At 42.8% G+C, this 26,895-nt stretch overlaps 1 protein-coding gene across 11 annotated transcripts in view; it reads left to right on the top strand.

Moving 5' to 3' along the window:
* Positions 1-6,635: 6,635 nt before the first annotated feature.
* DGUOK (deoxyguanosine kinase) overlaps positions 6,636-26,895 on the top strand; it is a 32,070-nt gene continuing 11,810 nt past the window's right edge. Inside the window, exons 1-5 of one of the 11 annotated variants that reach the window (XM_063789712.1) lie at positions 6,707-6,894; positions 18,781-18,893; positions 23,049-23,152; positions 23,873-24,060; positions 26,606-26,793. In XM_063789712.1, the coding sequence (XP_063645782.1) occupies positions 24,043-24,060; positions 26,606-26,793 (206 nt within the window). In that variant the 5' untranslated portion in view covers positions 6,707-6,894; positions 18,781-18,893; positions 23,049-23,152; positions 23,873-24,042. Of the gene's footprint in view, positions 6,895-14,976; positions 15,152-18,780; positions 18,894-23,048; positions 23,565-23,872; positions 24,061-25,883; positions 26,794-26,895 lie in introns of all 11 variants that reach the window. The other 10 variants (XM_063789716.1, XM_063789717.1, XM_063789715.1 and 7 more) reach the window with 10 other exon arrangements.

The following is a 26,895-nucleotide window of genomic DNA, read 5'->3' as shown; positions in this document are numbered from 1 at the left end:
CTATGAGGTTGTCATTGAGGATTAGGCTGTATTTTTTTTTGTTTTTTTTTTTTTTGAGACAGAGTCTCACTCTTGCCCAGGTTGTGGTGCAGTGGTGCGATCTTGGCTCACTGCAACCTCTGCCTCCTGGGTTCAAGTGATTCTCCTGCCTCAGCCTCCTGAGTAGCTGGGATTACAGGCATGCACCACCACGCCTGGCTAATTTTTGTATTTTTAGTAGAGACGGGGTTTCACCATGTTGGCCAGTCTGGTCTTGAACTCCTGACCTCAGGTGATCTGCCCACCTTGGCCTCCCAAAGTGCTGGGATTACAGGTGTAAGCCACCGCACCTGGCCAGGTTGTATTTTGCCCCAAAATTAATTAAGAAAGGAGTAGCATCGTTAGGAAGGACATTTTCTCTCCCTCACTCTCCTGTTCCTCCTCCTCCTCCTCCTCCTCCCCTCTTTATCAATTTCCTCCCTACCCACTAGGTTAATTTTGTTTAATTTTACAAGTATTTACTGAGTTTTTGGCATCTGGAATTGCCAGGTAAGGCCACAAGGGATTTATGTTTCCAACAAAGATGATTCCTGCCCGTTAGGGTCTCACTGCATACAGGCAGAGATAGACACATGCATACAAGACAGTGACACGAAGTGAAACAAAAGCGCCTAAAAGTACTATGAGAAAATAAGGGATGATAATAATAGCTAACATGTATTCAGGCCAGGTTAAGAGTTTTGCATGGATTTCCTCAATTAATCCTCACCACAACCCTATGAGGCAGGTACTAGCATCATTTCCCATTTTATAGCTAGTTTACTGGTTACTAGGTCACCCAGCTAGTTCACCTTAGAACTAGATCCTTACATTGGGCTGCTGCACCTTTCGCCTCCCCACCTAGCAAAGTCCCAGCCTTCGTGCCCCCATCAGATCCCACCTGGTCCATGAAGCTTCCCAGACATACCCATTTGGAGACAGTGGAGTCCTGTGGTTAAGCGCAGACACCTCAATGCCAGACATTCCTTTCACCCTCCCAGCACTTGATCTCTGTGGGTGGGGTGGAATGGAGGAGCGGCTTTCATAAGCCCTTAGGGGATTTCTGTGTGAGGACCAGAAGCAGACCCTGAAATGAGGATTCCCTGCAAATGACTTATTAAAGAAGTGCTCTGAGGACAGCTGGTAAGCAGAGTGCGGGGGAGGGGGGCGCAGAAGAGGAAAGGGGAGGAAATCTGTCAAGGGGGCAATTGCAGATAAAGTCCTGGAGAGGGCAGCTTCAGCCTGGCCCCGCCCACTGGGAGCTCTGGAGTCTAAGGCTAGCCTGGTGAAGGACAGGGAGCCAGGCTTTCACAGTCCCACCTGCCAGTGGTTGGTGAGGGCGCTCCCTTGGAGGACTGAAGTCCTAGGCTTTCCACCTGTATCGGCAAAGGCCTCCTCCAAAGAAGAGCTGCAGGCTCTGGTTGCCGGAAGAGAAGGCACAGGAGGAGGCGGGAGCGATCTGAGATGTAGGGCACTGACACTGCGCTATAGAGGGGCATCCTGACCTCCACATGGAGAAGGGCAGGCTGCCCAGACCGTTCCCACAAACCCCCCGCACCCATCTGACCTCCCTTCCCCATCCTTCCACCCCTACTCCAGTCTTACTCTATTTCAAGTTTAAAAAATGCTGTCCTAGATTCTTCAATGGATATGGAGTTATCCACTGATAGAGACAGGGACAGTGGCTTGAGGAAAGTGGAAATCCAACTGGAAGTCTATTAAAGATCGACAAAAGTCAGGTGTGATGGTTCACACCAGTAATCCCAGCTACTTGGGACGCTGGAGTGGGAAGATCCTTTGAGCCTAATTCAAACCAGCCTCTGACAAGCGAGACCCTATCAGAGAGAGAGAGAAACAATGTCCCAGGCACTGAGGGCCTACGAAGGCAGCCATTACTTATTATGTGTTATATAATGTCTATTGGGTGGTAACTGTGTGGCAGGTGTGGCAGGTGGATTCTCTCTCTTAATCCTCACCCCCAGGTCACTGGAATCCAGAGCCCACACTGTTAACCACCTTTTGATACGTCTCCCTTTATGATTAGGTGTATCAATACAGTTCATTCAGGGGAGCAGAGCCATTATGGGTATTATGGGAATAAGGGCTTTATTACAGGAATGACACTTTCCCCAAAGACTGAAGGAGCTGGAAAAGTGAAAGTCTGCAAGGAACTGTGGGATACTCCAAGAGGAGTCACAAATGGGTGGAGGACTAGGTGAAACCTATCTGCGGGGCACCTCTGTCTGTCATAGCATTTGACTAGAAGATTTCCACAGAGGAATGGCTGACACTCCCACTCTGCCTTCCAAATCTCACCCCAGGTCCTCTTTTGGCCAACTCTAACTCAGAGCCTTGTTGGTAGGGTGTTCTGGAAGTGTACTTTCCAATTTAACCAAATCGATTTAGCACAATACAGCACATTATAAAAACTTCAAAGTAGGTGAGATATAGCTGACTAAAAATCCAGGCTGCAGAATAAAGTTTGGGCCACATTTTTGTATGTTTATCTCCCTTTTATAATGGCTGCATGACATTTTATATAATATTGGTCAGTATTTTATGTATACAGTAGCATTTAGAAACACTGGAAAAATAGTAAATCCTTCAGAGCTGCACTTCAAGGACTAAGCAGAGTGTCTGGCATGCAGTAGATGCTCAGCAAATATTGGATGAATGAATGGATGCTGAATGACTAGAGTTCTTGCAGGGCAACATTTTGCCCAGGACAAAATCGCCCAGGGGCAGGAAGTGGCCTCGTTCTCCCAGGTAAGGGGGAGGTAATTCTACTCACCGATATGCCACTACTTTCAGTCTTCTGGCTAGCACCCAAATGGGATGAAAACTCCCTGTTTACTGCTTCGAAGAGGAACTGATCACCACCTCTTTGGGGTGTCTTCTTTGCTCATGAAGATCCCCTTAATTGTACTTCCTCATGTGCAAAAGTGGGGCCCCAACCCTCTTCCTTGGCCACAGCTGATTGAACCATGAGTAGATACCTGAACACAGCTGGGCCAATCAGATTCTCCCTTCTGGGAATTTGGAATTGGGACCTAAATAAATAAAAAACATTTAACAAAACAAGCATAGATAACTAAAGGGGGGTAGAAAGATTATTACTAATGAATTAAGATAACTGACAGGCAACTTAGGCAAAAGATATTTTCGTTTCTTACATTACACTCTACATGAAAAAAATTTTGAATGTTTTTAGAGGCTGGGTGCTGTGGCTCATACCTGTAATCCCAGCACTTTGGGAGGCAGAGGTGGGTGGATAACTTGAGGCCAGGAGCTTAAGAGCAGCCGGGCCAACATAGCAAAACCCCGTCTCTACTAAAAATACAAAAAATTAGTCGGGCATGGCACATGCCTGTAATCCCAGCTACTTGGGAGGCTGAAGCATGAGAATCGCTTGAATCTAGGAGATGGAGGTTGCAGTGAGCCAAGGTTGCCCCACTGCACTCCAGCCTGGGCAAGAGACTCTGTCTCAACACAAGAAAAGAAAAGAAAAAAAAGAAAAGAAGCAAACCACAGAGATAAAATATTCACAAAGGACTCATCCAGAATATTTGAAGAATAAGACAAGCAAAAGACAACCAATAGAAAAATGGACATAAGACTTCAACAGAGGATACTGAAATGACCAATAAACATACAAAAAGATGTTTGACTTCATTAATCTTCAGGAAAATGCAAATTAAAACCACAATAAGTTATAATTACACACAGCAAAATGGATAAAATTTAAAAAGCTGACAATATCAACTGTTGGTAAGAATGTGGGAAAACCAGAACTCTCTCTCACTGATGATGGCAATGTCAACTAGAACAAACACTGTGGAACTATCTACTATTTGGGAATATCTATCAAAGCTGAGCATATATATGTAACTTATCACACAGCAGTTCCAGTCTTACTTATACACCCAAGAGAAATGCATACTTCTTTTTACCAGAAGACATGTACAAGAATATTTACCGCAACACTATTCATTATGGCTCAAATCTAGAAACTTCCGAGTACATTGTGGTATAGTGACATTGTGGAATACTATACAGCAATGAGAATGAGTGAACTACAACTAATACATTCAACCTGGATGAATCTCACAGATATGTTAAATAAAAGAAGTATTTACTATATAATTCCATTTATATAAAGAAAACGCAAAACTAATCTCTACTGTTGAAGTCAGGCTAATGGTTATCTTTGAGGGATAGTAACTGGCAACGAATATGGGGGATTCTGGAGATGCGGATAATGCTGTTTCTTGATCTGAATCCAGGTAACAGTCATTCCATTTGTGAAAACTTCATTGAACTGTACACTTACAACACATCCTCTTTTCCTCACTACATACTATGCTTCACCATAATTTTTTTTTTTTTTTTTTTTTTTTTTTTTTTTTTTTTTTGAGACGGAGTCTCGCTCTGTCGCCCAGGCTGGAGCGCAGTGGCGCGATCTCGGCTCACTGCAAGCTCCGCCTCCCCGGTTCAGGCCATTCTCCTGCCTCAGCCTCCTGAGTAGCTGGGACTACAGGAGCCCACCACCACACTCCGCTTTTTTTTTTCTCTCTCTCTTTAGTAGAGACAGGGTTTCACCATGTTAGCCAGGATGGTCTTGATCTCCTGACCTTGTGATCCGCCCTCGTCAGCCTCCCAAAGTGCTGGGATTACAGGCGTGAGCCACCGCGCCAGGCCACTTCACCATAAAATTTTTAAAAATAATTTTTAGGAGCTCTGTTACTGGTGGAGGTTGCCCAGGTTCTTGGCATTTTGAACAAAGAATTGGACAAAACGTACAAAGCAAGGAAACAATGAAGCAACAAAAGCACAGATTTATTGTACATCAAAGAACACTCCTTGCGGTAGGAAGGGCCCAAGCAAGCAGCAATTACAGAATTTTCTGGGGTTTAAATACCTTCTAGAGGTTTCCCATTGGTTACCTGGTGTACACCCTATGTAAATGAAGTAGTGGCCAGCGATCAGTCTGATTGGTTGCAGGAGGGGACCACTCAGAGGCTGAAGTAAAGTTACGAAGTTATACCCCATGCAACTAAAGACTTGGCCTGCCACCAGCCTGACTGATTGCCCGCGGGGACCAGTCAGAGGTACTTTCAATTTTTTATCTGCCACCCAGAAGAGGGATTAGCTTCTGGTCCTTTTGTTACTTGGGCTAGAAAGTTGGGGTTTTCCTTTTGATTTAGTTCTAGGAAGTCAGCCTGAATCGGCCTTAGGTTCCCTGTCTCCAGACCCTATTTTCCTGCCTCGTAGCTTTTAGGAGATTAATGCCTGCCTGCAGACAACTTCCTCATTTAACTTTCACAACACCCCTGAGGCAGCAAGATCCTGGCGAGACAGAGAGCCTCTCAAGCTTTTTTGGATGAATATTTTCCAAGTCTGAGTTTACATAGGTAAAGAAATGTAAGCAGTTTTTGTTTTTTTTTTTTTTTTTTTTTTTTTAACAGAAGTGGCTGCTGGAGTGGAGATGGGAATGGGTAGGACTTTAGCCGCTCCAGTAGCCATTAACGCCCCACCCTGGTTATCCTTTAAAAATTCGATTTAAAAAAACGTTCTTAATATATAAACATGACCTCAGCCATCCTATATATACATCAACATAAGAAAAAGGTCCCGTGCTTTTTATGGGAACAGCTTCAAGACAGGTATCCCAGCCCCCGGCCCCTCCCCAGCCCCTCCCCAGCCCCCGGCCCCTCCCCAGCCCCCTTGCAATCAGATCCTTGTCTTCTAAAACCTGCCACACCTAAGAGCGCTGCCTGAAGGCCGGTTTGGCCTGTTGACTCCTGGTTTTGACTGTTGGTGATTTAAGCGATTGGAACTGGAAGCACCATTTGACAACATTTTGTAAATCATTACTTCTGAGGTTGTTATGACGACGGGGTGTGGCAGTCCGGCTTCACCTGTGGCAGCAGCTTAGGTCCCTGCCCTCCTGCAGAGCACACTTCACCGACAGCAGGACTCAGGTTTTATACAAGTTTCTACTCGCCATTGCTTACGTCCAAGAACCCAACCTAACAGGTTTAAACGATTTCCAGTCACATACCTGAGCCACCACCACCTTATCCTGAAGGGATTTTTGGGTATAATGCAAATCGATTGACCGAACATTTATTTACTTATTCAAGACACAAACTAAGAGATGGGGTGTAACTGATTATCTAATTTGTTAATTTAGTCAATAATATGCCAGCATTGTGCAGGGAATTACAGGGAATAGGAAAAAGTTAAATTTCTGTAAATCATCAGATTGAGTCATTTTCCTACTTTAAAACTTCCATTTTCTTCCGATATTAAAATAAAAACCAGACAACAAGCACCTGGGCGGGGGGGGGGAATCCCCTCTTAAAATTACAATTTCTATTTTTAATTTTGTCTTGTTATAAAATTTATTTTAAAGTTATACAAAAATGAGGTGGTTGGATTGTAGAATTACGTCTTTTAAAATGTTATTTGTCCAATGAACAAAAACCACTCGCACCGCAACTCCTTTTACTATCAAATTCTGCACCGTTGCAAAACTTCCTTCACTCAACGCTTCTTTACAAACATCGCGATAGCGGAGCGGTCTCTTGGGCGCACCCCGTCGCATGTTCAACCCCACCCACTTCCTGTCTGACGATCTCCTTACGTCAACGGTACGCTGGAGCGAGTGAGCAGCGATACCTAGGGCGGAAGTGCTCTCGGCGGAAGTGATAGCTGTGCGAATCGTGGGTGGGATGGCCGTGGGCCGCCTCTTTCTAAGTCGGCTTCGAGCACCCTTCAGTTCCATGGCCAAGAGCCCACTCGAGGGCGTTTCCTCCTCCAGAGGCCTGCACGCGGGGCGCGGGCCCCGAAGGCTCTCCATCGAAGGCAACATTGGTAAGGGCCGGAAAGCGGCTGCCAAGCCTTGGCCTCCGCCACGCAGGCGACAGAGGCTGGGAAAGGAGCTGGGCCCGGAATGGCCTGCGTCTGATGCGGCCGGCCTCTCTTTCTGGGCTGCGAGGAGAGCCTTTCCCCTCGCAAAGTGCACTGTGTATCTTTGCCTCCTTGTTTTTAGGATATCGGGCCTCAGTACCCGCCCACAGGGACACATTTGTTGGGGCATAAAAGCCACGCAGTTAGTGGATAGGACAAGAATTGTATTAGCTGTTTGTAATAGATCGAAATTGAAGCGACAAGCGGGTGCAGTTTATTTGTTCTCCTAGATAGGGTTGCCATATTTAGCAGAAATTAAAAATAATATCCAGTTAAAATAGAATTTAAGATAACGAATAATTTTTCGTGTGTGTCCAATGCAATATTTGGGACATCCTTACAGCAAAACAACAACGAAATCACTCATTGAAAGTTCAAATTTAACTGTGTCCTGTATTTTATCTGGCAACCCTATTCGAAGAGAGTTCCTAAACTTCAGTCGTTCAAATACCACATTCACAATTTTTGCCCTGTGCCTGTGCTAGTTGCATAATAATTTCTTAAGGCTTTTCTTAGAAGAACCTCACTTTTTAAACTTAAAAACATGTATTAAATTAAAAATTATTTTGTTAAAAGAGTGAGATCCAGTATCTTGAATAAAAAGTAGTCAGAAAGCAAAATGAAGGCAAAGCATTTCGATTTAATATTAATAAATTCTGACTTGATACTTTTATCTACCAAGTCACTGAGCCCCTAAAAGGGGCTTAGCAAGTGTTGAGTACTGAAGACGTAGCAGCAAACTGAGAATTTCTTTTTTTATTCATTCAACAAATCACCTTTTGAGCCACTTCCATATGCCAGCACTGTTCTTGGCCTGGAGAATACAGCTGTGAATAGAACAAATAAAAATCTCTGCTCTCATGGAACTCAAGTAGGGAGAGATGGACAATAAACAACATAAATTAAGCAAGGTGAACAATATGTTAGAGAGTAATAAGTATGATGGAGAAAAATTAGGGATGAAGAATTGAGGGAAGTTTTTATTTTATTTTATTTGAGATGGAGTTTTGCTCTTGTTACCCAGGCTGGAGTGCAATGATACGATCTCGACTCACTGCAACCTCTACCTCCCTGGTTCAAGCGATTCTCCTGCCTCAGCCTCCCGAATAGCTGGAATTAGGGGCACCCGCCACCACACCCAGTTAATTTTTGTTTTATTAGTAGAGACAGGGTTTCACCATGTTGGCCAGGCTGGTCTCGAACTCCTAACCTCAGGTGATCCGCCTGCCTCGGCCTCCCAAAGTGCTGGGATTATAGGCGTTAGCCACTGCACCTGGCCGAAGTTGTCATTTTAAATAAAATAAGCAAGGTCTCACTGAGAAGGTGACATCTGAGCAAAAAACTGAAGATGAGGGAGCAAATCACGTGGATACCTGGGAGAAGAATCTTCTAGGCAGAGTGAAGAGCAGTTGGAAAGGCCCTGAGGTGGAAAGTGTGTTCGGGGAATAGGAGGGAAATCGTTGTGACTGAAGTCGAGTGAGCAAGGACAGGAGGGAAATTAGGGCAAAAGCCCAAGGGGTGGCCAGATTTTATAGGCCTTATCATGGGTTTTTAATCTTACCGAGATGGGCAGCCATTGGAAGGTTTGAGGAGTCAAGTGACAGTTTTACTTAGATTATAAAAAGATCACTGTGGCTGATACGTTGAAAGTAAAGAGTGTTAAGTGGTATTGCAATAATTATAGTATTGTGAAAAGTGGAAGTGGTGAGACGTGATTGGATTCTAGTTATACGTTAACAAAAATTGAGTTACATTTTAAGTAAAATTTAACAGTGGAAGTGGTGAGAAATGATTGGGTTCTAGTTATATTTTAAGGTAGGGCCAATTGGATTTGGTGACAGGTTGAATGCAGAGTGTAAGGTAAAGAGAGGGGCCAATGATGACTCCAATTATTTTGACTTGAGTACTTGAAAGATAGACTCCCGATTTTCTTTTATTTCCTCCTTTCCTTCTTCCTCCGCTCCCCTCGCTTCCCCTCCTTTGGTGGGGTCTTGCCCTGTTGCCAGGCTAGAATACAGTGATGCAATTGCATCTCACTGCAGCCTGCCTCCCAGGCTCAAGCCATCCTCCCACCTTAGCCTCTTTGAGTAGCTGGATCCACAGGTGTTTGCCACTATGCATGGCTAATTTTGTATATTTTTTGTAGAGACAGGGTCTCACTATATTTTCCAGGCTGGTCTTGAACTCCTGGGCTCAACTGATCCTCCTGCCTTGGCTTCCCAAAGTGCTGGGATTACAGAAGTGAGCCTTGGTTTTAAGCATGTTAGGTTTTTACATGCCTATTAATATCCAAGTAGAGGTGTTGAATAGGTAATTAGATACGTAAGTTCAGAATTAGGGTCTCCCCGGACTGGAGCTGTAAATGTAGGTGGTATTTAATGCCAGAGACTATGTGTTGATGGAAAGGACTGAGCCCTGAGCATGCAAATATTATGAAACTGGGGAGATGGGAAGGAATAAGCAGAGACTGAGAAGGAATGCCCACTGAGGTAGGAGAAAAAAACAAAAGAGAATGATATCCTGGAAGCCAAGTGAAGAAGGTATTCAGTGGGAGGGAATGATCAGCTGTGTTATACTGTTTAAGTAAATGAAGGTCTTTGGTGAACTTGAAAAGAACAGTTTTAGGAGTGTTAGGAGTGAAAGCCTAATTGGTATAGGTTCAAGGAGAATGGGAGGTGAGGAGAGTGGGTTAAGATAACTGAAAGTTTTTAGAAAGGGAAGTCATGGGGTGGTAGCTGAAATTAGAAGAGGGTGTGAGTGTTTAACATTTTTAATTTTCTTTTTGTGAAAAGAATTAGAGTATGTTTTTAAGTTGACAGAAGTGGTCTAGTGGAAAGGAGGAAAATTGGTAAATCGGGACAGAGGATAGAATTGCTGGAGTGATTTTTAAGCAAGAAAGAATGGAATCTATTGCCCAGTGGGAAATAATTTAGCCTTAGCTAGGAGCACAATTCATCCCTAGTAACAGGCGTGATGGCAAAATATATGAGCACCAACTTCAGAGGGTGTGGTGGGAACTTGGGAAGGTCTTGGTTGTGTCTGTTTTCAGAGTGAAATAGGAAGAAAGGTCATCAGCTAAGAGTGAATGTAGAGACAGAAGATATGAAATACTCTAGTGAATAAGCAAGAGAAATGTTGAATTACTGGGTACCATTTAGGTCCCACTTGGAGTTAGTGGTCATGAATTTAAAGTGAGACCAGTCACCATGGCTGTGTGTTTTTCTCCAGCCAAATCCGAAACATTGAAAGGAATGGGAAGGGAGAGTCCTGCTATTTGCCTGATGATGTTGTTATTTAAATATGATGTTTTGTACTGTACTTTGAGAAACACACCCCTAAAGGAAGCTCTGTCCTCAAATCCCAGAGAGAGAACAGGGTATATCACAAAGTAAGTACTTAGGACAGGTCATCAGATAAGGTTTGAACTCCCTCTATTTTCCTGACCTTTGCTTCTTAACCTTGTCAAATTTCTCTGCTTCTTCCTTGCTTTCTCGTGCAACAGAGGCTTACTGAGTGAGGACTAAGAGTCCACTCATGCTGAGCACAGCAGTGAATGGGATACAGCTCCTGTCCTTCAAGGAGCTCACAACTCACAACTAAGTAGGAGAAAGAAAACAGACTCGACATAATTTTCTTTTCTTTTTTTTTTTTTTTTTTTGAGACAGAGTCTTGCTCTGGCACCCAGGCTGCAGTGCAGTGGTGTGATCTTGGCTCACTGCAGCCTCCGCCTCCCAGGTTCACGCCATTCTCCTGCCTCAGGCTCCCAAGTAGCTGGGACTACAGGCGCCCGCCACCATGCCCAGCTAATTTCTTCTATTTTTTAGTAGAGACGGGGTTTCACCATGTTAGCCAGGATGATCTCAATCTCCTGACCTCGTGATCCGCCAGCCTCGGCCTCCCAAAGTGCTGGGATTACAGGCGTGAGCCACCGCGCCTGGCCGACTCGACATAATTTTCATACTGTGTGGTGAGATTCGTGATTGGGCATGGAAAGCCAGAATCTCTGGGGTAGGAATTCCCAAGAGGCAGAAGAGGAAAAAGTGTTTCAGCCATAGAAAGCAACATGTGCCAAGGTGGTGAAGCCTGAAGAAACACATGCAGTTTTGTGGGGTTTTTTGTTTGTTTGTTTGTTTGTTTTCGAGATGGAGTCTCATTCTGTCACCCAGGCTGGAGTGCAGTGGTGTGATCTCATCTCACTGCAACCTCCGCTTCCCAGGTTCAAGTGATTCTCCTGTCTCAGCCTCCCAAGTAGCTGAGACTACAGGCATGTGCCACCAGGCCTAGCTAACACATGCAGTTTTAATGAAAGAGAAGTAGTTGGATGTGCCTGGAGTTGAAGGGACCTGTGAAAGGGTGGCAGAACAAGAGGTTGGAAGGGTGGGATTTGCCATATGTCGAAGAGCCTTGTGGACCATGCTAGTTTATCCTGTTGGCAGTGGGAGGCTGTTGAACACTTGAAGCCAGTGTGTGCCATGACTAGATTAATTTAAAAAAGGAAACTGTGTAGGATGAGAAAGAAAGCTCCATAAAACAGGCATTTTCTTTGTATATTTTGTTTGCTGCGGTACCCATAGTGCCTTGCATCCAGTTTGTTGGATGAATGAATAGATGAATTGGAACAGAGTTGAGTCTGTGCACTAGTTTTGTGGCTATTGGAGTAATTGGAGGGAGGAAAGATGCAGGCCTGAATAGAAGAACTGGAGAGACAGAGAAGTGATGGTTTCAGAGAGATTTTGGAAGCGGGATTGACAGGATGTGGTGGCCACTTGGAGGTGAGGTATGAGGAGGAGTAGAGGAGGGTGACAGTGAGGTTCATGAGGATGGGAATAAAGGAAGAGGCGGTCTGGGGAGGTTAGAGTGATATGTTTTGTATGAGGTGCCTGTGAGACATAGAGGTGTTCTGAGACAGATTGGAATATGTGCCTGAAGTCAAGAGAGTCCGGAGATGGGTGCGGAGATTTCAGATCTGGAAGTTGTTGACTGGAGGGTAGAGGGGTAGTTGGTGAAGCCTTGGAAGTAAATGCAATTGCCCAAGAAAAGGGTGATGCGAAGTGGAATGGGAGGACCTAATCTGACTCTTTTTACTTTCATCTCCCACTACTCTTCATCACCCCACACACCCTGATGACTCTCCCTAGACAGAATTAGTCACTGCCTCCTCTGTGGGCTGACATAACATTTTGTACCCACAACTGCTGCAGCACTTGAGTTCTGCTGAGCTTGTTTGCACATTCACCACCTTCCTTGGGCTCTGACCACTCAGTGTGCTGTTCATCTTTGTATTGCTGACGCCTAACCCCCGCCTTGACCCAGTGTACTCAGTACTGACCAGATTCTTGAATCCTGTGCTGTGATATCCATGTGGAAGTTAGGCATTGGTACCCACACAGGGAATGTATTAAACTGCTTTTTAAATCAAGAGTGATCATCTTCTCTAATCACAGGTAACATCCTCAAGCAAATCAGAATGAGAGCACCCATTCAGGAAACCTGAACAGGGAAGGTGAACCCCTGTCCTGACCAAAATTGGGTATGTTTAGAGGGCTTTTCTTGTATTCCTTCTGCTCTAAGCCCTATTATTCTGATCCTGAAGGTGCAGACAGCGGCATGTAAGGAAAATTGATCAGTGAAGTAGCAACTAATGGCATCTAGCATGACTTACGAAGCCATATAAGATGTGTGATTGAAAGTCAAAAGCTTGGTACCTAGAACCCCTGAAAATCTAAAAAATAAAACACCTAGCCTGTCTTTTAAGACTGTTCATCCCTACAGTGTATTATCATCTTCTTGTGATTATCTTACGATTACAAGCCTAAATTGAAGAAAAGATTGCTGTATGAAATCTCACTGTCAGTGAGTCATCTCAGCATTTTTACCTTATTTTCAAAGACCCAACCAGAAAAGAGGAAATTCTTTTGCACTTTTCAATCAAGAAACTTAAACATAAAGCAGTAGATGGCTTCCCTAATAACATGTTTCCTCCAGCATTCAAAATTAGTGACTTCACATCACTAATATGTGTCTTACTTATTTTGAGTATAAATGATTGGGCAAAGAATCCTTGGGAAAAAATAGCCTATTTATTTCAAATACTGTATAGTGGATTCTCTGTGCCTGTGACTCACCTCCTTCCCTCCATCACTGTTCTCATACTCAGGATGCAAAGGTTCAGTCTCTGTCTTCAAAAGTGAGCTCCCAGTCTAGCTGGAGGGAGTGATGAGTGAACAAATAATTACAGTGTAATCCTTTGGTAAACCAGAGCAGGCAATAATTAACTCTGCCTAGAGATGAAGTGGCGCTGGAGAGAGTTCAAGGAGGCTTCACAGAGAAGGTGGCAGTGGAAAGCTGAATCACCTGGTAGGCAAGGCAGGGAGGAGGGGATGTCAGATCAGTGAGGGTCTTTTGTGCTGAACAGATGAGTTTGGATCATAGGAAGGTGTGAGAAAATTTTTTGCCTTTTTTTTTCGTAAACAGTTTTTCATGAAAAAAGTCATCAAAGTAAAATGTATTAAGTTTTTTTTAAGCCTGCTGACTGATTTTTATTAACTTTGCCTAGAATGCCTTTAAGCTTGGAGCCTGTGTGATCCTGGGTACTCAGTCTTGGGGTTGGAATATAACTTGAGGGCAAGCTCTCAGCCTAGATCATCATTTCAGTTATAGTACTTACCTCTGAGTAGCTGCTCCATAAACATTTGTTGATTGAATGAGTGAGTGAATGAATGCAGCATCAAATACAGTATCTGAAATAAAGACTTCAATTTTTTTTGGAAGGACTTTTTAAAAAAGACATTAGACAGTTTTATATGTTCTGACTTTGTTGGATTTGGGTAAAAGATTTCAGAATTGGATTTTTTTTCTCATGTTTTTCATCTTGTTCAGGAGATGAAAATGCCTAGAGGTGATAAATATAGGCTCCTATGAAATACAGCTGTATTAGACGTAAAATAATGGGATCTGTTATTTTGGGTATTACATCATATGCTATCTTGCTACTAGATATTAGCATTACATAGCTATGGTAGGCATTGTCAGTTATAGAAAATTTTGTGGGGAGAAAAAAACATGCCTTAGGAAAAGATGAGTGGTAACAACAGAACTCTTTGTCCCAGCTTGTGGAATGAGAATAGTGGAGCTAATGAAAATCAACATGTTGAAGTAATATACTCTTAAGAAAGTACCTTCCACCTTTTTTTAAAGTTGTGGCATTATAACAACAGAGAACACTGGTGGCCAGGGTCCTAAGGGAAGGTTTGATGCTGCTTGTAAGTTCCGATACCTTCCAAAATTCATAATACTGAGAGCATATTGAAAGACAGGCTGGGCGATGTGGCTGACGCCTGTCATCCCAGCACTTTGGGAGGCTGAGGCGGGCAGATCACCTGAGGTCAGGAGTTCAGGACCAGCCTGGCCAACATGGCGAAACCCTGTCTCTACTAAAAATACAAAAATTAGTCAGGTGTGGTGGCACGTGCTTATAGTCCCAGTTACTTGGGAGGCTGAGAGGCTGGAGAATCAGTTGAACCCGGGAGTTGGAAGTTGCAGTGAGCTGAAATCACCCCACTGTACTCCAGCCTGGGCAATAGAGCAAGACTCTGTCTCAAAAAAAAAAAAAAAAAAAAAAAAAAGGAAAGAAGGATAACAGCAGTGGCCCGGCGCAGTGGCCCGGCGCAGTGGCTCACGCCTGTAATCCCAACACTTTGGGAGACCAAGGCAGGCGGATCGCTTGAACTCAGGAGTTTGAGACCAACCTGGGCAACATGGTGAAACCCTGTATCTGCCAAAAATACAAAAATTAGCCGGGCGTGGTGGCACACACCTGTAGTGGTCCCAGCTACTCAAGAGGCTGAGGCAGGAGAATCGCTTGAACCCAGGAAACAGAGGTTGCAGTGAGCCGAGATTGTGCCACTGCACTCCAGCCTGGGCAACAGCTAGACTCTGTCTCAAAAATAAATAAATAAATAAACAAACAAACAATATATTGGACAGGTCAAACATACTGGACAGCTACTCAGGAGGCTGAGGTGAGAAGATCACCTGAGCCCAGGAGGCAGAGGTTGCTGTGAGCCAAGATCACACCACTGCACTCCAGCCTGGGTGACAGAGAGAGACCCCCATCTCAAAAGGAAAGATAGCAGCTAAGCTGGGATCTAACTAAATTGCGGTAAGTCTGAGATAGTGATATCATAAGAGATTGGCTGAAGAAGTATGGCTTTCTGTAGACAGGGGTGTTCTGGTCACTAGGAGGAGGCCTCTGAAGCAATGGAGAGCAAAACACCACCACTCTTAGGAACCCCCTGTGAACATCTTGAAACATTTGTCAAAACAAACAAACAAACAGACAACACCCCAGCAAGAAGGGAAAAAAAAAAATCTATGATGATCAGGTATCACAGCACTGAGAAAGTTATACTGTGTCTGGCTTTAATAAAACCATGTAACTTTGAATTATTTTTTAAAGTAATTATTCCACATCTGTGGGTGGTACCTGGCACAGCTCAGTTCCAGTGGAATTAGTTTAAGAAATACTGCCCTGTAGTGAATTACCCAGGCTCTCCAAGGCTGAGAAACATAGATGGCACAGCTCTCAGGACATTTCACCACCGTTTACTGACATTGTATGCTGAAGCTGCCTTGTGATTACTAAACTAGCTTTCCAGAAGCCTTGGAATGGGGCATGGGTTACAGAGTACCCTGGGTATTAGATGTTATTGTTCCAGTCATTGGAACTGTATATTTCCTGTTATATCTAATTTGTTGGCATTCTAGAATTAATGTGTTTAAATTGCATGAGTCAATTTCTTGGAGTCCTGACTGCTCTTAGATGAACTAATAGTGTCTGACCTCAGAGCCCTTCCTTTCCATCTGCAACAGTTTTTTAAGGTAATTGTTTTTAACTTTTAAAAAATATAAGTAATTCTAACAATTGTTCAATCCCAGCCATCTAACAAATCAGCTACGTTTATCTTTTCATTTAATTAAAATAGCTTTTTAGCTATTAAATAGCAGGGACCATATTTTAGACTTGTTAAACAACCTACAATCTAAATATTGACCATCTGGGCCAAATATTTTAAGCAAGGGCTTACTCAGGGCAGACAGGTATCTGATAATATACACATTCAACCACTTCGCACCTGACCAGTGTGGTAGGAATTCAGAGCTAGAGAAGTCCTGAAGAAGTGGCACCTTAGGCTTGCTGGGGGAAAGGATTTAGACACAGGCCTGGAAGAGCAGGGGAGGGCATTTATTCATTGGAGTGTGGGAAGAGCAGGGATCGAACAGATGTGAAGAAGCACACACAAGTTAGGTGGAGGTGGGGACTGAGAGATGAGCGTGACTGTACAAATCCACAGATTCATGCTGTTTGTTCTTATCCTGCCTATTCAGAGAGGAGTTGGGGTGGCATGTAGTAAATGTCATCTATTAAATGTGTGGGTTCTTATGCTGAGACATCAGCACCCCAATCAGTAACCATAAGTGGAAGGATGCCCCCCTTCTTTCCCTTGAGAAAGATTACTTCTGATAGAGGAGATTGAGGTCCAGATACAGTCTTAAGATTTATTTTTTATTTTTCACAATTGTAGGTTTCAGAGGGAACTGAAATTAGTAATATATTGTGTATTTTATTCATTCAGCTAGGTCATTAGGTTGTAATTTGTTTTCTACCCTGGAGGAGCCCCATCCTCTAGCTGGAGAAACACAATGACAATTGCAGTGATGGAGTCTCACCAAGAATACCAACCATGCAGAAAGGAGGACTAGCTAATCCAGCTTAGAGGTGTCAGGATCTGGAAAGGCTTCACACAGGAGGTTCATCTAAACAGAACCTTGAGGATTGAGTAAGAGTTGGTTAGGTGAGGAGAGGAGGCGCTTCAGGAAATGGGAAAGCATATGCAAAGTCATATTTGCAAGAGAACATGGCATGATTGGAGTTTGGTCCTGCAGGAGGGTAGGCTACCTAAAGGAAAGCCGAGGCCAGAGAGGCATACACAGGGATCAGATCTTCTTGTGTCTTGCAGACCGTGTTAAAGAGTTTGGAGTTTGTCATGAAGCTTGTTCAGGTCTTAGCTCAGATGTCACTAACTTCCCATTGCACTTAGAATAGAATTCAGACCTCTTACCATGGCCACAAGGCCCTATGTGATCTGGCCCCGGACTGCCCATGTGGCCACACCCATCTTGAGCCACTCCTCCATTGCTTGCCCTTGCTGTAGCCAGTTAGCTGATAGAGAGCTGTCAAAAGATTGTAAGCAGTGTTATTTCATATTCAGTCTGGCCACAGTATGGAGCATGGATTGAAGAGAGCAAGGCCAGCATCAGAAAGGCAAGAGATGATAAGAGGCTGGTCTTGAGCATGGAGGTGGGAATGGAGAGAAAAGGACAAATATGAAAAATTTAGAAGCAAATGCAGAAGGATTTGGTGGCCACTGAGGTTTGGCAGAGGAGGGACTTCTGTCAGTGAGTGGATGGTGTGTTCATACCCTGAGGTCTGGGATACAGGAGGAAGCTCAATTTGGTGGGAAAGATGATTAGTTCATTTAGGAAATATGTTGACTTTGAGGTGTTTGTGGAATGTCCCAAGTGGAGATGTCTGGAGAGTTCTTGAATAGTCTCTGGAGCTCATGGAGGTATGGGCCAAACATTGGTATAAATGGGAAAAGATAACTTGAATGTTGTGGTACTAGGTTGATTTCATCTCCAAAATATTTCTTGAAACAACCACTACTTTTCACTCCTCTGCCATCACCTCGGGGCAAGCTGCTATATCTTTTAACTAGTCTGCCTGCTTCTGCTTCAGCCCATTCTTACACAGCTAGTGGAGTGATCTTCTAAAAATGAGAAGGAGTCTTATAATTTTCCTACTTAAAACCAATCTTCACTAACTTCCCATTGCCCTTAGAATAGAATTCAGTCTTCTTACCATAACTACAAAGCCCTGTATGACCTGGCCCTGGACTCCCTGTCTGGCCACACCCATGTTGAGCCACTTCTCCATCACTTGCTCATGCTGTAGCCATACTGTATGGCTTCTTCTAGGGCCTCAAACTTCTGTATTGTTGTGTGTCAGGTTCTTTCTCTCTTTCAGGTCTTTGCATATGCTACTCCCTTTGCATGAATTGTCATCTTTTAGGTCTTACCTCAGATGTCATTTTTTCAAGGGAGTCTTCTCTGACCTCCTGGGCTATATTAGTGCCATCCTGCATTTTTTCCTAGCACCTAACACAATTTGTTAGTAGTTAATTGTGCGTTTGTATCACCCATACAAGCTCTGTGATGGCAAAATCCATTCTGTGTTTTGTTTACCATTGTACCCACAGTTCCTGACAGTCCTGAGCTCATAGTCAGAACTCCATGAATATTTTTTAGATTTGTTGAATGAATGAGATTATAATCATTTTTATTTTTTGTCTTGAAAAACTTAGAAATTTTACACTGTCACAGTGCAAATAGAATGGTGACTCAAGTGATAGAACTTATGTAGCTGATTTCATCTACTTTTACATTTTCAACTGTTATTAAATGCTCTGCCTCTGGAAGGTTGAGACATGGAAATTGCAAATTAAATCTTAAAGGAATTTTTCCTCCCTATTGGCTGTATTCATTATGGTGGCTCTGGTTAGCATGAATTGATCTGTTATCAGTCTGACAGTGGTATGGCTGCTGAGTTTGAAATTCAGAAAACTAATACTTGTTCCCTTGAGTTTGGGCGTTTGTGGCAGAGTTTAGTAGCAGCCTTCTCCTTCAGCCCTGATTTGGGAAGCATCCCAATACATGCTGTTTGCATTGCAGCTGTGGGGAAGTCCACGTTTGTGAAGTTACTCACGAAAACTTACCCAGAATGGCACGTAGCTACAGAACCTGTAGCAACATGGCAGAATATCCAGGCTGCTGGCACCCAAAAAGTAAGTTTTTAGTTGTGGTGGGTAGTTGGCAGGCATGGGTGAATAATCTAATTGTCATAATTTAATTTACTCTCAGTGAGTAAAGTAGCCCAGTTTGAGTATCCTTTTAAAAATAGCTTCATTCCAGAAAGCAGACCACATACACCAGAGAGGATATGACTTGTTTGAATATGTGTAGTTTTGATTTTTGTGGTTTTTATATGTCTATCTAAGTGACTGCCTCTGTTGTTTGTGGTTTCCCAAAGCATGTCCAACCATCATGGATGGCTTTGAAGATGAATTTTGTCATTCCTACACTTAAGTATTTATATTATTACTTAAGCTAACCACTAGGATTAATAGCTAATTATAGTGATTTTAACTTTTTAAATAAAGTCTTAGAAATTAGAAGGGATATTAGAGAGGTTCCAGTCACACTTTGAGTCAATGGGAGAGGTTACAGCTAACATTTATGAGTATGTACTATGTGCCAGGCACTGTACTATGCCAAGCACAGTACATTTCACTTATACCTCATGGCTTAGGCCCTGGTGTCAAGACTATGGCTTTGGCAGAGGCCATAGAGTTGGTTTCCAGCCACATCAGTCTGAGTAAGGAAAGACTTGTTTCGACATGACCCTTAGAGGGAGCAGAAGCACCATGCCTCCTCAGGCACCATGAACTGCTCCTGCCGCCACCTGGGATATTCACTGAGTGGCACATTCTGGTTCTTAACTCTAATTACTAAACAATTCTGCCTTTTAATGAGCCACGTTGCACCCCTGTGACTCTGACTCATTGGTTCAAGTTCTACCTCTTAAGTCTTTTAACTTTTCCCCGTAACAACCCTATATATAGTTGAAGGTAATGATTTTCCTGTTCTTTCTCCCCCTCAAGTCTCTCTCCTTTTTTTTTTTTTTGACAGTCTCATTCCGTCACCCAGGCTGGGGTGCAATGGTGTGATCTCGGCCCACTGTAACCTCCAACTCCTGGGTTCAAGTGATTCTCATGCCTCAGCCTCCTGAGTAGCTGGGACTATGGGTGCATGCCACCATGCTGGGATACTTTTTGTATCTTTAGTAGAGACAGGGTTTCGCCATGTTGGCCAGGCTGGTCTCAAACTCCTGGGCTCAAGCAATCCACCCACCTTGGCCTCCAAAGTGCTGGGATTATAGGCATGAGCCACCACGCCTGGTCAAGTCTTCTCTCTTTCAAGCCAAACACCTCCAGTTTTCCTCCAGGCTATTCTTTACTCTGAAGTAACTTTACCTAAGTGATGAGTCCTAGTTTGTTCACTTTCCACTTTGAATTTACTAAGAGTGCTACTTGGAGGTGAACAGGACATTCTGGATGTAGTCTAAGTGGGACAGAGTATCATGGAACTTGTTCTGGGTGCCATTTTTTTTTATTCCAACCCAGAATTGTGTTACCTTTTGTGGCTGGCATATCATGCCTATTGAGGATTTTTGCTTCTTAAGTTGTCTCTTTATATGTCTGTATGTGTGCCTGTGTGTGTATTTGTGAAATTAACTTCCCTATGCAGGAATAAATTACATATCTTTTTCTGAGTATGCCACAGGTCACCTGTGTGTATTTCAAAATACAGTCATGGGCTGCATAATGATGTTTCTGTCAATGATAGACCTTGTATACAATGGTGGCCCCATAAGATTATAACAACATATTTTTACTGTACCTTTTCTATGTTTAGATACACAAATACTTACCATTGTGTTACAGTTGCCTACAGTATTCAATACAGTAGCATGTGATACAGCTTTGTAGCCTGGGAGCAATAGGGTGTGTCATATAGCATAGGTGTGTAGCAGGCTATCCCATCTAGGTTTGTGTGAGTACATTTTCTGATGGTCACACAGTGACAAAATTGTCTAACAACACATTTCTCAGAACATATTCCTGTTGTTAAGTGGTACATGATTGCATGTCCACAATTGTTTGATATTCCTCCCTTCTAGAAGTAGAGCATAATTCTTGCCTTGAATGCAGCTGGACTTTGTGATTTGTTTCTAGTAAATAGAAAGTAGCAAAAATAAGAAATACCTTTCTAGGGTAGGTCATAAGAGACACTGTAGCTTCCATCTTGTTCTGGGGGAAGCCAGCTGCCATGTCAGGAAGCAGCCTTTTCAAGGGGGCTACATGGAAGGAACTGAGGCCTCCTGTGAACAGGTACGTGAGTCTTTTTGGAATTGGATCTTTCAGCCACAGTCCAGCCTTCATACAACTGTAGCCTCAGCCAACATCTTGACTGAAACTTCATGAGAAACCGTGAGGCCCAGCCACCCAGCTAAGCTCCTTCCCAAATTCCTTCCCCATAGAAACTGAGATAATGAATGTTTTTGTTTAAGCCACTGAATTCTGGCATAATTTGTTAGGCAGCAATAGATAACTAATCATCCTGTAATCCCATTATTCAGAAGTAAAATGGACATTTTTCTACAGAGAAAATGTATAGATTTACATATACTTACATAAATGTATAAAATATATATACATTTGCTTTTTGAAACAAAAATTTTGATTGCCACCTGTATGTCACTTAATAGACAAGATCTCCCTTTCACAGTGATATCATTTTAATGGTTGTAGTGTACTGCATAATATGAATATTATCATTTAGTTATCCAGTCCTCTATTTTGAATGTTTAGTTTTCTAATTTCTTCCTATTATAAGCAGTGTTGCAATGATGAATATCATTGTAGCTTATACTGTTTGTTTCTTAATATAAAGCCATGTTTTGTGTATCTTTTTGTTCTTTAGTGAATTGCCTGTCCAAACCCCTTGCCTTGTTTTTTTCTATTGAGATCTTCATCTTTGTGTAATGGCTTCATAAAAACTCATTGTATGTTAAGTATATTAACTCTGTCATATATTTGTTTGTCATTTTCTTTCTTTTTTTTTTTTTTTTTTGAAACGGAGTCTCGCCCTGTCGCCCAGGCTGGAGTCCAGTGGTGTGATCTTGGCTCAGTGCAACCTCTGCCTCCCGAGTTGAAGCAGTTCTCCCTGCCTCCAGCTCCTGAGTAGCTGGGATTACAGGTGCCTGCCACCACACCCAGCTAATTATTGTATATTTAGTAGAGATGGGGTTTCACCATGTTGGCCAGGCTGGTCTGGAACTCCTGACCTCAGGTAATCCACCTGAATTGGCCTCCCAAAGTGCTGAGATTACAGGCGTGAGCCACTGCGCCCGACCATGTCATTTTTCTTTTATCTTGGTATATAATATATTTTTACAATATAATACATTTCAGTTTTTATGTAGTCTAACCTGTCCTTCTTTTTCCTCATAGTTAGCACCTTTGATGTTAAAATTGTAGCCCAGGAGTATAAAAATAATCTATTTCTTTTTGTTGCTTTTATGGTTTTATGTTTTATGTGGCTTTACAAGTTATAAGACTTTAATTTTTTCACAAATGGTTATCTACTTATCCAGTAGTATTCTTGTTTATTCCTGAGCAGAATATATATTTTGTTTTTATTGTGACTGGGATCTTTTTTCCACATCATCTTCTGAAACTGGTTATTGCTGTTTTAATGGAAAACAGTTGATTGTTATATTTATCTTATATGATTTAATTTCTCATATTATTTTTTTATTTGCTTGAAGTTTTGGAAAATAATAGTTGTCTCTAAATAGTAATCATTTGAAAGAGTTTTCTAATATCTGTGCCACATTTCTATTTTCTTGTTTTCTTTCATTGGGTAGAACTTCCAGAGCAATATAAACTAATAGCAGTGAGGGTAGTTTCCTTATCTTGTTCTGTCATTAATGAAACTGCCTCTAATATATCAGTGTTAAGTTTAATGTTTATTATTCATTTCAGTAGACTGTGTGGTACACGTACCCTTTTGTTACTAGAATAGTAACTGTTTTTATCATGATCAAATGTTGAATTTCCATCAAAAACCACTTTATCATCTAGTGAGATAAACAAAGGGTTTTTCTTTTTAATCTCTTAGTATTAGTCATAGATTTAATAATGGTACCATCCTCACATTTCTAGAATGAACTTTTTTTTGGTCATGATGTACTATTCCATTAATTTGGTAATGTGTTGTTTGGAATTTTGCATGTATATTTATTTATACAGTTGGTTGGTATTATTATTTGTGTGTATGGTGATTTTTGTTTGTTTTGACTTTTGGGTTCTTTTTAGGCAGGGTCTTCCTCTGTCATCCAGGCTGGAGTGCAGTGGCATGATCATAGCTCACTGCAGCCTTGAAGTCCTGGACTCAGGTATCTTCCCACCTCAGTCTCTTGGTGAGTTGGGACTATAGGTGCATACCACTGTCCCCATCTACTTAAAAAAATTTTTTTTTTTTTTTTGTAGAGATAGGGTCTCACTTTGCTGCCCAGGCTGGTCTCGAACTCCTGGGCTCAAGCGACCCTTCCACCTCGGACTCCCAAGGTGTTGGGATCACAGATGTGAGCTGTGATGCCTGGCCCATGTGTAGTTTGTGACAGGTTTTACCATCAATGTTATGAAAATAAATGGAGAAATTTTGCATCTTTTCTAGCATAGAAATGATCTATTCCTTGAAGGTATGATAGAAATCATCTTTAAGATTATATGGATTCAGTACTGTTTGAGGGGAATCATTATTGGACAACTGTTTTCTGCCTCAGTTATTCAGGTTGTTTTTTTTTTTTTTTAAGATGGAGTTTTGCACCTGTTGCCCAGGCCGGAGTGCAATGGCACGATCTCAGCTCATTGTAACCTCCGCCTCCCAGGTTCAAGCGATTCTCCTGCCTCAGCCTCCCAAGTAGCTGGGATTACAGGCATACCACCATGCCCGGCTAATTTTGTATTTTTAGTAGAGACAGGCTTTCACCGTGTTGGCCAGACTGGTCTCGAATTCCTGACCTCAGGCGATTCACCCACTTTGGCCTCCCAAAGTGCCAGGATTACAGGCATGAGCCACCATGTCCAGCCCCTAGGGAGAATTTCTTAAGCTGATACTCTTTTCTTTTTCTTTAAAGGGTCTCACTCTGTCACCCAGGCTGGAATGCAGTGGCCCTATTATAGCTCACTGCAGCATTGCTTCTCAGCCTTTTGGCTAAGATCAAGTGTATAGCTCACTGTAGCACTGAACTCCTGGGTTCAAGCAAATCCTCCCACCTCAGCCACCAGAGTAGCTGGGACTACAGGCATGCACCACTATGCCCAGGTAACTTTTAAATTTTTTTGTGGAGACAGAGTCTCACTATGTTGCCCAAGTTGGTCTTGAACTCTTGGCCTCAAGCAATCCTCCTGCCTTGGCCTCCCAAAGTGCTTGGGTTATATGTGTGAGCCCCCATACCTGGCCCTTAAACTGATACTCTAAGGATCTTCTAATTCACTAATTAGGTTTACTGCATTATACAGTCTGCTAGTTACCATCTTCATTATCTTCATTGGGTGTTTCACTTGGGCAATTGCATTTTTCACCTCTAAGAAAGTTATTTTCTTATTGTTCCTTTTTTGTGATAGCTTATTCTTGTTTTATCAGCAAGGCCGTATCTTTTGTTTTCTCCTGTTTCTGACAACAGCCCTGTCTGAGCACCGAGACTAGTCCTCTCCTTTTGAATTGCTAAGTATTTTTGTGTCCAATTATTGTTCGTCTGTTTGCTTATATTTTTGGAAGGATGTTTGCATTTGTTCTGTAGCTGAGATGGGTTCTTTCAGAAATTGTGTTGGCTTCTTTTACATTTTTGGTTCCAGAAGAGTCTCTCTTTGATAGCCCAAAGCCCACTGGTGCAATAGAACCCACCAGTCAACCTACTGCATCTGCCAGCACAGCACTCCGCTCCACATACAGTGTGTGAATTGTGCGACAGGCCCAGGGCTGCTCCCTACCATCTCTAGTGACACCACAGAGACTATAGGAGACACAAATTTGTCCTCCTACTTCTACCTCCAGCTCTTAGTCAGGGGCCATGTGTGAGGCTGGTATGTGTGGGCTTGGGGGGTCAGAAGGAGGGAAATCCCGAAAATACCTCTGAGTTAAATGTTTTTCTGGTCCACTCTGCTCTATATGTGTTGTTTCTGCTGAAGCCTTTCAAAGGGCTAAGACCCTTCTTTGGAATCTAATAGTGCTATTTTGCCAAATTGGACTTCTTACTGTTGTTTAATCTTTTTTCTCCTTCTGTCCTGTTGTCTCTACCTGAAGTACAATCTTCTTAATCTCCATTTCCATCTGTGAGAATTCTACTCATCAGTTACTTCCCAGCTTAATGCCACTTTCTTTCAGAAACTCCCTGAGATTCCTTCCACCATCAGTAATCGTCCCTTCATCACATGTTCTGCCTTACATTCCCGCTTCGTACATCCTCATCACCCTCTTCCTTTTTGCACTGTGAGCTCTTTGAGTTCAGGAACTGTCTTGTTCACCTTTAGATGGAGGGCGTTGGAATGATGAGGTTAGAGGAAGCCAGGTTTGAGTCCCTTCAACATTTACTCGCCATGAAACCTTGCACAAGTAAGTTACTTAACCTCTGAGTGGATTTTCCCCTCTGGAAAATGGGCATTACAACAGTATCTACCTCATGAAGCTGTTTTGAAGATTAATTGAGGTAACATACCACAATAAAGGTTGAAATAAATGTTAATTCCTTTTTCTATACCCTTACGGTACCCTGCCCATGTAGCGCCTCATCCACACAGGCCTTCAGTGAATGGTGATTGAATAAAAAATACAGATCCAAAGTGCTTTTGTACAAAATTCACTTTTGCATTGTTGAGTCAATGGCAGATCCAGAAAAGAATCTGGGGCTGGGCGTGGTGGCTCACGCCTGTAATTCCAGCACTTTGGGAGGACAGGAGTTCGAGACCAGCCTGGCCAACATGGTGAAACCCCGTCTCTACTAAAAATACAAAAATTAGCTTGTCGTGGTGGCGGGTGCCTGTGATCCCAGCCACTCAGGAGGCTGAGGCAGGAGAATCACTTGAACTCGGCTGGGGTGGGGAGGAGGGCGGAGGTTGCAGTGAGCCGGGAGGTTGCAGTGAGCTGAGATCGTGCCACTGCACTCCAGCCTGGGTGGCAGAGTGAGACTCTTTGTCTCAAAAAAAAAAAAAAGAAAAAAGAATCCGGGGCTGCTGAACATCCCACACTTGTGCCCACTTGCACATGCCGAGTAAGTGGAACGTTTTAATTATGTTTCATAAAGTCTGTAGAATTAATTAGGGTTTTGTTTTAACAAACAAATTGTATTCCTTATATGAAAGATAAAATTCTATTTGGTGGTTGATTGGTTGGATTTTCAAATAAGCAGTTGCTTTCTGGTTTGCCTTGACATTTTATAAACAAATAACTACAGATGGAAGCTCAAAAGAGAGGCAACATAGTGTTATAGTGGAAAGATTTGATTCAGAGTTAAATTTTAGATGGTTGTTGACTGTTAACTCCTCCCCAGACAGACTTCACAAATCCCTCAATCAGTGATCGTGTTAATTCTATATATGGTTCTTCCTCTGCTTTTGTTATATTGAAGTGGCATGTCATCTCCCTTTAGAGAGTCTTATTTAATAGGTAGGAAAATCTCATCCCTGATTATGAAATTTTGACTAAGCTGGGGATCTGATTCTACCTTTTTGGTGGAAGGAAACTTTTGTAATTTCTTCTTTCATTGATTATTAAACCTGTTTGGGGAGGTAGGGGTGTGTGTGGAGGGGTGTACCCCATGGAGTAAATATGCTTTCTAGGAAATTTTCTTCTGTTTTTCATCTCCCTCTAGGCCTGCACTGCCCAAAGTCTTGGAAACTTGCTGGATATGATGTACCGGGAGCCAGCACGATGGTCCTACACATTCCAGACATTTTCCTTTTTGAGCCGCCTGAAAGTACAGCTGGAGCCCTTCCCTGAGAAACTCTTACAGGCCAGGAAGCCAGTACAGATCTTTGAGAGGTCTGTGTACAGTGACAGGTAAAATGCCAAGCCCTCCACCAGTCACAAGCCCCATGCTCAGTGCTGCCTGTTTGATCTTGCACAGATCCTGCACTGCTATGGTCACTGATGATTATACTT

The sequence above is a fragment of the Pan troglodytes genome, chromosome 12 (assembly GCF_028858775.2).
Source record: "Pan troglodytes isolate AG18354 chromosome 12, NHGRI_mPanTro3-v2.0_pri, whole genome shotgun sequence".
Lineage (NCBI taxonomy): Eukaryota > Metazoa > Chordata > Mammalia > Primates > Hominidae > Pan > Pan troglodytes.
This window is presented reverse-complemented; position numbering and strand designations above follow the sequence as displayed.